The sequence below is a fragment of the Carcharodon carcharias genome, chromosome 16 (genome assembly GCF_017639515.1).
Source record: "Carcharodon carcharias isolate sCarCar2 chromosome 16, sCarCar2.pri, whole genome shotgun sequence".
In the NCBI taxonomy this organism is placed as follows: Eukaryota; Metazoa; Chordata; class Chondrichthyes; order Lamniformes; family Lamnidae; genus Carcharodon; species Carcharodon carcharias.
The window spans coordinates 31940646-31955314 of record NC_054482.1 but is presented as its reverse complement, the minus strand read 5'-3'; the positions used below and the strand labels follow the sequence as shown (position 1 = coordinate 31955314).

At 45.0% G+C, this 14669-nt stretch overlaps 1 protein-coding gene across 1 annotated transcript in view; it reads left to right on the top strand.

Annotated features, from left to right (window-relative positions):
* Positions 1-363: 363 nt before the first annotated feature.
* LOC121288930 (regulator of G-protein signaling protein-like) overlaps positions 364-14669 on the top strand; it is a 73503-nt gene continuing 59197 nt past the window's right edge. The window contains exons 1-3 of the mRNA XM_041207797.1: positions 364-384; positions 9237-9366; positions 14122-14259. Coding sequence (XP_041063731.1) covers positions 364-384; positions 9237-9366; positions 14122-14259 — 289 coding nt within the window. The remainder of the gene's footprint in view (positions 385-9236; positions 9367-14121; positions 14260-14669) is intronic.

Genomic DNA, 14669 nt, shown 5'->3' with positions numbered 1-14669 from the left:
CTTGTATACCAGATATGCATCAAACTGGTGAATATACAACACTGGACTGGGCAGTCCCTGCAGGACTATACAGGAGTCCTGGGCAGTATACAGGGCAGGATGAGAGTGTTGAAAAGTCGACTTCTCTGCCTCCCTCCTCCCCCCTCCTGATGCTCTTTTTCAGCGAGTCCTGCCCCCAGAACATCATCTAAATAAACTACAACATGGGGCAATTCCTGTAATAAATTTTCCATTGCTTTCTGGGATATGGCATATGCAGAGGATACACCGAAAGGCAAATGGATATATTGGTTACAACCCTTTGTGTGTATTTATTGTTACAAATTTCTGGGAGGCCTTCTCTAACTCCAATTGTTGATAAGCATGACTCATATCAAGCTCCGTGTAGGTGGTTCCACCTACCAGCTTAACACACAGGTCTTCAATTTTTGGCATAGGGTGTCTGTCCAACTTAGCTACTTTATTGACAGTCAGTTTGTAGACTCCACAAACTCGGATGCTTTGGTCAGGTTTCAGAGTGGGGACTATTGGTGCTGCCCATCTGGAACTGCACAGGTTGTATCACTCCCAGTTTCTCTAATCTATCCAATTTGATGTCTGCCTTTTTCCACATTGCATAAGGTACCGGTCTTGCTTTCATAAATCAGGGGGGTAGAGTCTGGATCAACATGAATTTTTGCCTGTACTCCCTGGATCTTCCTGAGTTCCTCTTGGAAAACTGAGGGGTATTTTTGTAATAGCTCAGGTAGCCCACTGGCTCTCAGCTGGAAGGTCTTAGCCCAATCCAATTTAATTTCTTTCAACCAGTTTCATCCAAGAAGGCTTGGCCCCTCACCTGGTACCACCATCAAGGGTAATTTTACTGACTGACTTCCTTATTGTACAGTAACCCTGTTTATGCCTTTGATTTTGATGTCTTAGAATCACAGAATCACAGTGCAGAAGAGGCCCTTCAGCCCATCGAGTCTGCACCGACACATGAGAAACACCTGACCTACCTACCTAATCCCATTTCCCAGCATTTGGCCCAAAGCCTTGAATGTTATGACGTGCCAAGTGCTCATCCAGGTACTTTTTAAATGATGTGAGGCAACCCACCTCCACCACCCTCCCAGACAGCGCATTCCAGACCATCACCACCCACCCTCTGGGTAAAAAAGTTTTTCTTCACATCCCCCCAAACCTCCTGCCCCTCACCTTGAACTTGTGTCCCCTCATGACTGACCCTTCAACTAAGGGGAACAGCTCCCCCCTATCCAGCCTGTCCATGCCCCTCATAATCTTGTACCCCTTGATCAGGTCGCCCTTCAGTCTTCTCTGCTCCAACAGAAACAACCCAAGTCTATCCAACCTCTCTTCATAACTTAAATGTTTCATCCCAGGCAACATCCTCGTGAATGTCCTCTGCACCCCCTCCAGTGTAATCACATCCTTCCTATAATGTGGCGACCAGAACTGCACACAGTACTCCAGCTGTGGCCACACCAAGGTTCTATACAACTGCAACATGACCTCCATACTTTTGTAATCTATGCCTCGATTGATAAAGGCAAGTGTCCCATATGCCTTTTTCACCACCCCACGAACATGTCCTTCCACCTTCAGGGATCTATGGACACACATGCCAAGATCTCTTTGTTCCTCAGAACTTTCCAGTGTCATGCTGTTCATTGAATACTTCCTTGTCAAATTACTCCTTCCAAAGTGCATCACCTCACACTTTTCAGAGTTAAATTCCACCTGCCACTTATCTGCCCATTTGACCATCCTGTCTATATCTTCCTGTAGCCCAAGACACTCAACCTCACTGTTAACCACCTGGCCAATCTTTCTGTCATCCGCAAACTTACTAATCCTACCCCCACATAGTCATCTATGTCGTTTATATACATGACAAATAATAGGGGACCGAGCACAGATCCCTGTGGTACGCCACTGGACACTGGCTTCCAGTCACTAAAGCATCCTTCTGTCATCACCATCTGTCTCCTACAACTAAGCCAATTTTTAATCCACCTTATCAAATTACCCCGTATCCCATGTGCATTTGCCTTCTTTATAAGTGTCCCATCTGGGACATAGTCAAAGGCTTTGCTGAAATCCATATAAACTACATCAACTGCTCTACCCTTATCTACACACCTGGTCACTTCCTCAAAAAATTCAATCAAATTTGTAACGCATGACCCCCCTCTGACAAAGCCATGCTGACTATCCCTGATCAAACCTTGCCTCTCCAAGTGGAGATAGATACTCTCCTTCAGAACTTTCTCCAATAGTTTCTGTAGTCCTGGCCAACATTTATCCCTCAATCAATATCACAAAGACAAATTATCTGATCATTACCACATTCTTGTCTGTGGGAGCTTCCTGTGCACAAGTTGGCTGCTGCACTTCCTACATTAGTGAACTACACATCACTGGCTATAAAGTGCTTTGGGACACCCTGTAGTTATGAAAAGTGCTATAGAAATGCAAAGTATCTTTTTCTCACTGCAATGTCCACTCCTTCAGTTGAGCATTTTTGAGCCCAATTATTTCTAGTCCTTTTCCACTCCATTCTAAACCTGTTTTCAAATCACTGCTGCCCAAGTGCTCCCAACTTTATTCCTCATCAAGATAATTTGAGTGTTTATCTTATTTCAACTCATCCCTTTAGGCCAATTCTACCTTCACACCCATTTTCTGGTGTATGAAGGATGGTGGTGCAGAGCCCAACCATTCAATCTACAAACAATACCCTGGAAAGTACACACAGGTGTGTGTGAACATAAACCTATCCTCACTAACCACAGCAGAAATCAATGAATCTGAGCAGGAACCTTGCCCTTTTCGAAGCTGAAGTCAACTGCAGCACCCAGCTAACTCAAACAGGCCAGAGAATGTCCCAGAGTTTATTTACCAAAAACAATCAGAGAAAGACCTTTTAGCTCTACTTTTAGTTCTCATCGGCAAGTTAACATTTTACTCTAAAGCTGAGGTTAGGAAAACACCCATAAAGATGGGAGGACCTAGGTTTGGCAGGATGGGTTAGAGAGAGAAGTCTGTCTCCTCTTCCAGACCCTGTTTCTGTCCAGCTTCACACAAGAGAAACCGTCAGTCAGATTGACAACAGCGGATCATCTACCAGAGCCCTGGGTGGGTCAGGGTCAGGGTCCCGATCACCCACCCTGCCTCCCTCATCTCCCCTCTCCCATCACCACCTCTCCTCTCCTCCAACCACTCCCTCCCCTGTCCCCCGCTCTCCATCCTCTCCCCCCAACCACCCCCACAACCCTCCCTCCACCTCATTCCCCTCCCCTCCCTCACCTCTCCTCTCCACCACTTCCACTCCCCACCGCTCCCCCCTGCATCCCATTCCCCCTGACTTCTCCACCGCACCCATCCTCCCCCCCTCTCAAACGCCCCTCCCCCCTCCCCAGCCTTCCCCTCACCCAATATTCCCTCAACCCGCTCCCCTTCCTCCCCCACTCAGAATCTGGATTCCCCTTCACCCACCCCTAGGGGGCTGATCTGCCCCAGATCCGGATCTACCCGATCTGGATTCCCCCCACATCCCCAACATGATCCAGATCCACTCTCCCATGTAAGTTTTCAATTTGGCATCTGGTTCTTCCAAATTTAATTTATATTCTCCATAATTCAGGTGTGTGAAGGCATGCTAAAATAGCACCTTAGTGGAAGCTCCTGCATCCACCTCCATTCTGTTAGGACTTTATTTACCCTCACTATTACGCAGATTAGTTCTGTTCTTCCTCCCTTTAAATTACACAATGGATAAATATCTGAACCTTTTACTTCAGGCTTTTCTACGTTATGGATCTCACGGGGTTTTTTCTTTTGATCGAAAGTCTGCCTGATTCTATCCTTGCAATGTCTCATGAGGTGTCCGTTTCGATGACAGTAAAAACATTCCATTTTTTTAAACTTCTATTCATTACAGGGTTGTCTGCTTGCACCTCTGTTACCATTATTCCATTTTTTCGCTGCTAGGTCATTTCTTTTTATTTGTCTGCAAGTGGTGGCTGCTTCCTGCTTCTCATCAGAGCTGTACATTGTTGTGTCCTTTTTGGCTGAGGCTCTGTGCCCACTGTGGAGGACAATGCCATTTTGCTCTCCCTGTATGGCTTTCGAGTCCCTCACTGCGCTTTCCATGGCCAGTGCTATCTCTAGCACCTTCTGAAAATCCAAACTTGTTTCAGACAGTAATCTCTTCTGAATCGTATCTTCATTTATACCGCACACCAAACGATTTCTAAGCATATCATTTATGGATGTACCAAACTTGTAATGTTCTGTTAACTGTTTCAAACCTGTCATATAACAAGTAACTGTTTCCCTAGGGTTCTATTTCTTGAGTTAAATTTAAACTGTTGCGTGGTACCGAGGGCTTGGGCTGGCAATGACTCTTTACAAGTTTCACTAAGTCATCAAACTTTTTGAATCTGGGGCACTGGGTGCCATTAAACTTCAAATCAATCCAAAGGTCTTACTCCCACATGTGGATAAGAGGATTGCTCGCCTCTTCTTCTCCCCTTTCCAAGCCGTTAGCTTGGAAAAAGAACACGAGCCATTCAACATAATGAGACCAATCATCTGCAGTTGGATTGAAAGAATCAACTCTTCCAAACCACGGCATGCTTCGAGAGGATTGCTTTGACAAATAGTATGAAAATTCTACTTACAATTACTGTGTGAGGTACAGCCTGCTTTCAGTTCACTTGATTTCCTTTCTTGCTTTTTCTTGCTTTTTCCTCATCACCAGTTTGTTGGATCTAGGTTACTAGGTTAGTTGGTTAATGGATCAGGGTTGCACACTTGTTTCATGATGACCGAGTTGGCACTAGCAGACAGTTCTTATGTAGAACACATTCTATTTATTTACAAAGGAACTCAGCAGCTGCACTTGTGTACTTACAACTCGAATCCTGTCTCTACATTATAGACTCTAACTCTAAACTACTCACTACTGACTACAAAGGTAGCCCACGCTACTCTATTATTGGATATTAAGTTCATGTGATATTCCATTATAACATTCTTACACATCAGATTACCACATCCGTAAGCAGAAAGGTGTTTTGATTTTGATTTCCCCCTTTATAAATGGTGGCATTTTTCCCAACCCCTCAGTTTTGGTGTGATCCAATTTATATTAACAGCCCCACAACAAACTCGAGTTAGGAGTAACTCAAAGGGTTTGTTTATTTTACACACACTCAAAACCCAGGAGGGGGTGTCATTACCTATCCCCTGGTAGGGATAAGGGAAGGAAAGAGGTACAGAGCAAAGACCACAGAGAAGTTAGGAATCATTGTTTCATATGAGTCCAAAGTCCAAAATCAAAAGTCCGATGGTGTATTCCTTCACAAAGTTTAGCAGGCTGAAGCTGATGCTGGGTGATCTACTTTTCCCATAGTGATGACTTCCACGATGGGAGGGGCCCATAGAGATGAGTTAGTCTTGTAGGTGCTGGTACAGATGTTCTGAAGTTCCAGTAGAAAACAGTGCAGTTGGGGAGCCAGCTATTAAAAAACCTGAACAGAGCCCTTTTCAGCTGCTGCCTGGTGGATGGGAGATGGCTGTCTGCCTCTTTCAGCACTACAAGGCAATATTACAGGTTCTAGTAGTTCGGCAGTGAGGGGGGGAGGTGGTGACATGTGACATGACCGCCACTTCTCCACCTTGGTTGGACAAAGGACGTATATCCCTGTCTGGATTCTTGAGGTGCTCAATGTTTCATCTATTAATAATTCCAAAAATTTCAACACAGGTTAAAAAGTGTGTAGCACAGGAATTTGGCAGTGTTTAAAATGTGCACATGTAAATGCAAGGAGTATAAGCAAATAAATCTGAGCTGAGGGCACAGATAGACACATGGCAGCATGATATCATCGCTATAATGGAAACTTGGCTTAAGGAGGGGCAAAAAATGGCAGCTCAACAGCCCTAGATATAGCGTTTTCAGACTAGGATAGAGAGGTGGATAAAAAAAGGTGGGGGTGTAGCATTATTGGTTAAAGAATCAATTACAGCTGTGAGGAGGGATGATATACTAAATGAAGCATCAAATGAGGCCACATGGGTTGAGCTCAGAAATAAAAAAAGGGGCAGCCACATTGCTAGGAGTGAACTATAGACCCCCAAATAGTGGGAGGGAGTTAGAAGAGCAAATGTGTAGACAGGTTTCTGAGTGCAAAAATAATGGGGCAGTAATTGTTGGGGACTTCAACTACCCTATTATCAACTGGGATATGAACAGTGTGAAGGGCACAGAGGGCACAAAATTCTTGAACTGCATTCGAGAACTTTTTTAGCCAGAACATCATAAGCCCAATGAGAGGGGGTGCAAATGAAGCTGGGCAAGTGGATGAAATAGCAGTGGGGGACCATTTTAGAGCTAGTGACCATAATACAGTTAGATTTAAAATAATTATGGAAAAGGAGAAAGATACAACAGGAGTAAAAGCTATAAATTAGGGGAAGACAAATTTTACAAAGCTGAGAGGTGAGCTGGCGAGAGTGGACTGGATACAGCTATTAGAAGGAAATACCGTGTTAAATCAGTGGGAGGCTCTCTAAAGTGTAGATATGTCCCCAAAAAGAAAAAGGGCAGTGCTTCCCAATCTAGAGCCCCCTGGTTATCCAGATGCACACAGGCCACGATAAAGCATAAAAATAAAGCTTACGACAGTCGCAAAAGAGTTAATATTGTAGAAAGCCTAGAGGAGTACAGAAAGTACAGGGGTGAAGTAAAAATGGAAATTAGGAAAGCAAAGAGAGGATACAAAAAAATTCAAAAAAAATCCTAAGGTGTTTTACCAACACATTAAAAGCAAGAGAATAACAAGGGAAAGTGTAGGGCCTATCAGAGATGTACATGGTAACAGGTGGGTTGATGCAGAAGATGTGGGCAGGGTTCTCAATGAGTACTTTGTCTCTGTCTTCACTAAGGAGAGGGATGATGCAGACATTCTAATCCAAGAGGAAGAGTGTGCTATATTAGATTCAATAAGCATAGTGAGAGAGGAAGCACTGAAAGGACTGACATCCTTGAAGGTGGATAAGTCACCAGGACCAGATGGATTGTATCCCAAGCTGTTAAAGGAAGCCAGGGAGGAAATAGCAGATGCTCTGAGAATCATTTTCCAATCCTCACTAGATACAGGCAAGGTACCAGAGGATTGGAGGTCTGCGAGCATTGTCCCAATATTTAAAAAGGGTGCGAGGGATAGGCCAGAAAATTATAGGCCAGTCAGTCTGACTTCGGTGGTGGACAAATTATTGGAAACAATTCTGAGAGACAGGATAAACTGTCACTTAGAAAGGCAAGGATTAATCAAGAGTAGTCAGCATGGTTTTGTCAGGGGAAGATCGTGTTCTACTAACTTAATAAAATTTTTTGAGGAAGTAACAAGGAGGATTGATGAGGGTAGTGTAGTTGATGTTGTCTACATGGATTTCAGTAAGGCATTTGACAAGGTCCCACATGACAGACTGGTCAAGAAAGTGAGATCTCATAGGATATGGGGCAAGGTGGCAGGTTGGATCCAGAATTGGCTCAGTGACAGGAAACAAAGGGTAATGGTTGATGGATGTTTTTTGTGAATGGAAAACAGTTTCCAGTGGTGTTCCACAGGGCTCAGTTTGGGGCTCTTGCTGTGTGTTATACACACACACACACATGTATATATATATATATATATATATATGTATATATAAATGTGGAAGGCATGATTGGGAAATTTGCAGATGACACAAAAATTGGCTGTGTAGTTGATAGTGAAGAGGATAGCTGTTGACTCCAGAAAGATAACAATGGATTGGTTCAATGGGCGGAAAAGTGGCAAATGGAATTCAATCCAGAAAAGTGTGAGGTGATGGATTTGGGGAGGGAAAAGAAAGTGAGGGAATAATCAATAAATGGGAGGATATTGAGAGGGGCTGAGGAAGTGAGAGACCTTGGAGTGCATGTCTACAGGCCCCTGAAGGTGGCAGGACAGGTGGATAAGGTGGTAAAGAAAACATTTGGAATGTTTTCCTTTATTGGACGAGGTATAGAACACAAAAGCAGGGATGTAATGCTGGAACTGTATAAAATGCAGGTTAGGCCACAGCTGGAAATTTGTGTACAGTTCTGGTCACCACATTACAGGAAGGACATAATTTCTCTGGAGAGAGTGCAGAGGAGATTTATAAGAATGTTGCCAGGGCTGGAAAATTGCAGCTATGAGGAAAGATTGGATAGGCTGGGGTTGTTTTCCTTAGAACAGAGGAGGCTGAGGGGTGACCCTGACTGAGGTGCACAAAATTATAAGGGACCTATATAGGGTAGAGGGGAAAGCCCTGTTTCCCCTAACGGAGGAGTCACTTAGCAGGGGGCATAGATTTAAGTTGATTGGTAGAAGGATTAGAGGGGACATGAGGAAAAACTTCTTCACCCAGAGGGTGGTGGGTGTCTGGAATTCACTGCCTGGTTTGGTGGTTGAGGCTGAAACATTCGACTCATTTAAAAGGTACCTGGATCTGGACCTGAAGCGCTGGAACCTTCAAAGCAACAGACCAGGAGCTGGAAAGTGGGATTAAAATGAAGGGCTAGTTTCTTTTTTCTCTTTTTGGCTGGTACACAATGGGCTGAATGGCTTCATTCTGCACCATAACTTTTCTATGTTTCTATGGTTTCAGGGTCCTTTGTCCTCGCAGGCAGACAGTCTCTGTTGGCCAGCGCCTGGCCTTAGACATGTGAATGATCTTTGTACAACTCATTGGGATTTGATCTCTGCAGTCACAGGGGCATTAATGACTCTTTAAAGATAACAAGGTTGCTGCTGTTCAGAAGGCCAGAAATTCCTTTCATATGAATCATAGGCAGTCATGGCTTCAGTCAGTTCAGTCAGCCTTTGTCTAGTTTGAAAAAAAATTACACATTAGTGAGGATGATATATATATTATATAAAAATATAGAGTGAGTTCTTAGCCCGGGGACAATACCTTCTTGGAAATCGTTCTCTGTTCACCCCTGTTCCTCAAATTAATTGCTACCCAGAACTTGGTACCAAGATGGAAGCCTCAATACAAGCGATAGTTTGAATATAGTTTCAATACTGTTGCAAGTACTTTTCCTAGTGTTCACTGTCTGTCCTGTTCCCTGCACCATGAAAATATAGCTAGCAGCGGGAAGGTTTTTGGGTTGTCTTTCTGTAGAAATACCGATTGAATGTTGTTTTTGATTTCAGCACAAGAGTGTGGACGGGCTTCTGAAATGGTTAGAAGAACATCGTTTACCCCATTTCTTCCAGACGGACCTGTACCTTCACTTTGTCCTTTGTGAATTGCTGCTGGGCATAACTGGGTCCGAGATACCAGGTGTGTGCAACCTAAAACATGAAGCTGCCTCTGTCATAATGATTCTGCTGATTGCAGATTTTTATTAGTCTAGGATGTTGCATCAGTGCAGTACTGAAGGAGTGCTGCACTGTCAGAGGTGCCATTTTTTGGATGAGAGGTTAAACCAAGGCCCAGTCTTCCCTCTCCGGTGGGTGTAAAGGACCTAAGGCCAGGCTCTAGCCAACGGAGACGATCCGTCTACGAGGAAGAAGGACCCTGAAACCTCTTTTTGAAATTATTAATTGGATGAAACATTAACCAGCTCAAGAATCCAGGGAATTTGGAATACCGTGAGCAGCTTTGGCCTCCGTATTTAAGAAAGGATGTCCTCTCATTGGAGGTGGTACAGCAAGAGTTTATTAGATTGGTCCCTGGGATGAGGGGGTTGTCCTATGATGAGAGGCTGAATAAATTGGGTTTATATTCTCTGGAGTTTAGAAGAATGAGAGGCGATCTCGTTGAAACCTACAGAATTCTGAAAGGGTCTGATAGGGTGGATGCTGAGAGATTGTTTGCATTGTTTGGGGAATCTGAAACCCGGGGGCGCAGTCTCAGGTTAAGGGGCCAATCATTTAGGACTGAGATGAGGAGAAATTTCTTCACTCAGAGGGTTGTGAATCTTTGGAATTCTCTACCCCAGAGGGTTGTGGATGTTCCATCGTTGAATACATTTAAGGCTAGGATTGATAGATAGTTGGTCTCTCAGGGAATTAAGGGATATGGGGAGTGGGTGAGAAAGTGGAGTTGAAGCCCAAGATTAGCCATGATCATATTGAATGACAGAGCAGGCTTGATGGGCTGTGTGGTTTACTCCTCCTATTTCTTAATGTTCTACTGATGCCTGGGCCAATACTTATCCCTCAAGCCTCAACCAACATCTGTAAAAGAGATTATATTGTCATTATCACATTGCTGTTTGTGGGAGCTTGCTGTGTACGAATTGGCTGCAGAGTTTCCAACATTGCATTAGAGATGACACTTCAGAGAGTACTTCAATGATTGCAAAGTGCTTTGGGGTGGCGTGGGCTGGTGTCATGAAAGAAGTGCTATAACTACAAGTTCCTATTTTTCCCTTTTTGTTAATTGGAGAATCTATTTGAAAGGAAACAGTGAGACTACACCCTGGGCTTGTGGATGCTTATCCTATCAATGTGATCTTGTTGATCATTACTGATGCTCACCCCTGCCCAGCAAAGCCTAGAGAGAAAGAAAGCTATGGCCAATTTAGGAAGCTTTTCTTGACCTTGTCAGGTGATCAAGCAAGGATCTAAGGAAATATAGTTACCCTCCCCACCCCCAATACCTAACGCAAGGCTCTTCAACAAACCCTCCAACCCCATATGATATCAGATTGGAAATGTTCATCTCTCTCCATTAGGTTGGCCCCAGATCTCACTGACTTCTCCACTTGACTCCTTTTTAAACAAACTAATGTCAGGTCGAAACCAAGCCACCAACCTCCTGTTGGACTGCCTGCACTAAAGAGAGAGGCGGAGAAATTCTTTTACACATGAGTTGTTAGGATCTGGAATGCCCTGCCTGAAAGGGTGGTGGAAGCAGATTCAAAAGTGACTTTCAAAAGGGAATTGGATAAATACCTGAAAGGGAGAAAATTACAGGGTTATGGGTCAAGAGCGTACAGTGGCCGCCTTCTGCACTGTAAGATTCTCTGATACAGAGTGCACACACTCTCTCTGCAGAGATGCCCATTATGCCAATATCCTCTCAAGGATCTGTCCTTGGACTTCCTGCTGTTCCTTGGCAACATCATCTGAAGATATGGGGTCAGCTTGCGCATTCATGCTGATGACACCTAGCTGTCCATCACCTCTTTTGGCCCTTCCACTGCTGCTGTGTTGTCAGACTGCCCGACACCAAGTACAGGAAGAGCATAATTTCTTCCAGCTTAGTATTGGGACGACAGAAGCCATTGTCTTCAGTCCTCGACAGAAACTCTGTTACCCAGCCACTGACTCTGTCCCGCTCCATGGCCACTGTCAGGTTGAACCAGACTGTTCTTAGCCTTGGCATCATCCTGTTTGACCTGACCCCATATCTGACTCCATATCCTCCCACACCCCATCATCTAAACTGCCGCCTTTCCATCATGGTAGCGTTGCCCATCTCCATCCCCTGTCTTAGATCTTCTGCTGCTCAAATCCTCACCCCTGCCTTTGTCACCTCCAGGCTCACTTATTCCAGTCTCCTGACTGGTCTCCCAAATCTGAACTTATCTCAAACTCTGCTGCCCGGGTCCTAACTCGTAGCAAGTCCTCTTCCCCCTTCACCCGGGTGCTCCCTGAGCCACATTGGCTTCTTCCACACCTCAGATGTGAAATTCCCATCCTTGTTTTCAAATCCCTCCATGTCCCTGCCCCCTCCCTATATCTCTGTAATCTCCTCCAGCCTCACAAGCCTCCCAGATGTCTGTGTTCCTCTAATTCGGGCCTCTAACATATCCCTGATTCTCATCGCTCTGCCATTGATGGCCGTGCCAGTACACAGACAAAGACGACTGAAGAGATCATCATAGTCTTTTCGGTGTATAAACATTGCGTGCGCTATTGCAACAAAATAACTTGCAATTTTTGTGATCACCTGCCCTAATATCCTCCTCCCTTGGCTGAGCGTCCATTTTCGTCTTGGTGAAGTGCCTTGGGACTTTCCACTATGTTAAATACGCTGTATAAATGCACACAAAAATTGTGTTCAGGACTCAGTAACTGGCTGCTAAAGGATCCATTGGCACAATAAAGTCTTGTCTCCATTAGGAAGCTCCTGACTAGGGCCAGTGCTCAGGGCTATTAAATAAAAGTCTCTCAGAAGGCCTGCTATAGCATTAAACCCTTTTTTAAAAAAAAATGAAAGATGTAAAAATAATCAGATTTAGTGTTCTAGTTTGAAGGATGAATATTGACCAGGATATCAGGGAGAACTTGAATAAAAAGAGAAGATGCTGGAAAAACTCAGCAGGTCAGTCAGCATCTGTGGAGAGAGAGACAGAGTTAACGTTTCAGGTCTGCGTGGGTCTGGCAAGACCTTCAGAGAGGGCAAGGGAGGTGGAGGTGGGGGTGGGGGCAGGACCCGCAGGCACATGACCTGCCCCGGTTCTGATGCTGCCTGCTGGATCCACTGCCCCCGCCCGGACACTCGCAGGGGTGTCCTGAATACACAAAAGCTGCAAAACCTTCCACGTTTGAACATGCGCAAGATGAAAAAGACCTGCTGAGATACCCAAAATCCAGGACAACACCCTGCCCCGGGAAGGCCTGACCCGGGTTGGGGGGCCTAAAGGCCAAATTACAGAGCAGTGCGGAAAATCCAGGATGGTCAGCCTTACCTGCTGAGTACTTCCAGCGTTTTCTGCTTTGATCAGTGCCTGCAGCACCTGGGATAACCTCCCCGGCTTCCTTTGCAACAGTGCCATGAGGTCTTAAACCTTATCCAAGAGGCTTCCTCGGTTTAGTGACTCAGTTGAGGGGTTGGCATCCCTGACAGTGCAGCATACCCTCAGTGGCACTGCAGTGTCAGCCTGGAGTATGTGGCCAAGTCTCCAAAGCTGGGATTTGAACCCGCGACCTCCTGAGTTCCGGGTTGGAGCTGAATCGGCCAACCTGGGCTGGGTTAGATGTTGACCTGGAGTTCCCAGGCCTGAACACCCTCCAGTGAGTCCCTGTTAGTCAGCTGTGGTGTTGACATCATCCCATGTTTCCAATCAGCCCTCCCGGCCTCAGCCTGTGTAGCCTGTAACAGAGTTAGAGAAGCACCTGGGTTTGTGTTTAGCAAGCTTGCTTCAAATTGAACAGCCCAGACTGTTAATGGAGTTGAGGGAGTGTAAGGAGGTGACAGATTCTGTTGTGTATCCCGCTCTTTCATGTATGTTCTGTGGAATAAACCAGCTCCTTTTCTCACCAGAGGGCTTTTTATCTGTACAAACAGGAGAATGGAAAATTCTCATCCTTGTTGCCAAATCCCTCCATGGCCTCACCTCTCCCTACCTCTGTAATCTCCCCCAGCACCACAACCTGGTGTCCTCGGGCTGGCATGGACAAGATGGGCTGAATGGCCTCCTTCTGTGCTGAAACTTTTCCATGGTTCTAACCCTCCAGATTTCTGTGGTCCTCTAACTGGTGGCCTTATGCCCACCCTGATTTTCATTGAACCACTGTTGGTGGCCGAGCCTTCAGCTGCCGAGACCCTGAGCTCTGGAATTGCCCCCCTAAACCTCTCTGCCTTTTGCTCCTCATTTAAGATGCCCCTGAAAAGCTGCCTCACCCATCCTAATACTTACCCAAGTTACCCAGAGTCAGTTTTTGTCTGATAACCCTACTGTGAGGTGCCCCAGGATGTTTTGCTCTGTTATTAAAGTCACTAAATAATTGCAAGTTATTTTGTTGCAATAGTGCACAAAATGTTTATACACCGAAAACACTATGATGATCTCTTCTTTGTCTGTATACTGGGCCGTTTAAAGGTGCATTGTGCTTCTTAAGCTTCATAATTCATAAGCTCTGCTTACTGGACAAACTAATAATGCTGAAGCTGAGGAAATATCTAATGTGGAATCTGAAAGTAACATTCATTGTTATAAAAAGGATGCTGTATATTAACGAAGGACATAGGAGTGATTGTCCGTGTTAGCTGGTGAGTCCTAGTTAGGGTTCAGAGTCTTACCTCATTCTTTGTTGCCCATTAAGACCCCAAGGTACAATTAATACGAATTCTGTTTTACAGAATCCCAACTTACTCCAAAGGAGTCATCAGGCTACATATTGAAACCGCAGTCCTCTGAGGATAGTCATAGCTCTGGGAGTGCAGGCAGTGGGACAGACGTCACTGAAACTGCGCTGGGCCAACAAGTACAGTCCAAGGGTGAGTACCAGAAAGTAGGAAGTTCCCAATTATACGTCTCACTGTTCTGAAATAACCAGAGATGAAGGCATGAGTTTCCTTTTCCCCCCGATTTAAAACTGGAGGCCCAAAGCCTAATTACACGAACGACCAGTTTAAGATTATCAGTCGGGTTGCAATGTACCTCACTTATGCTTGCTCGAAGCTTTGTGCAGGGATTTGTCCTCTGCAGGCAAAAGGAACATGTCCAGGCATGAGACTTCTTTTGTCATCCAAGCTTTTGTCTAATTCAATAGTTTTCTGCTTTCTCCATGGCAACCCTCAACCAATCAGCATTATTTTCTGATGGAGTATAAATTGTTGCTCCCTTTGAAATTTGGCACTGATGAGTGCCGGTTGAAAAGCTGCGACCGAATGTCTCTTTTTCTTTC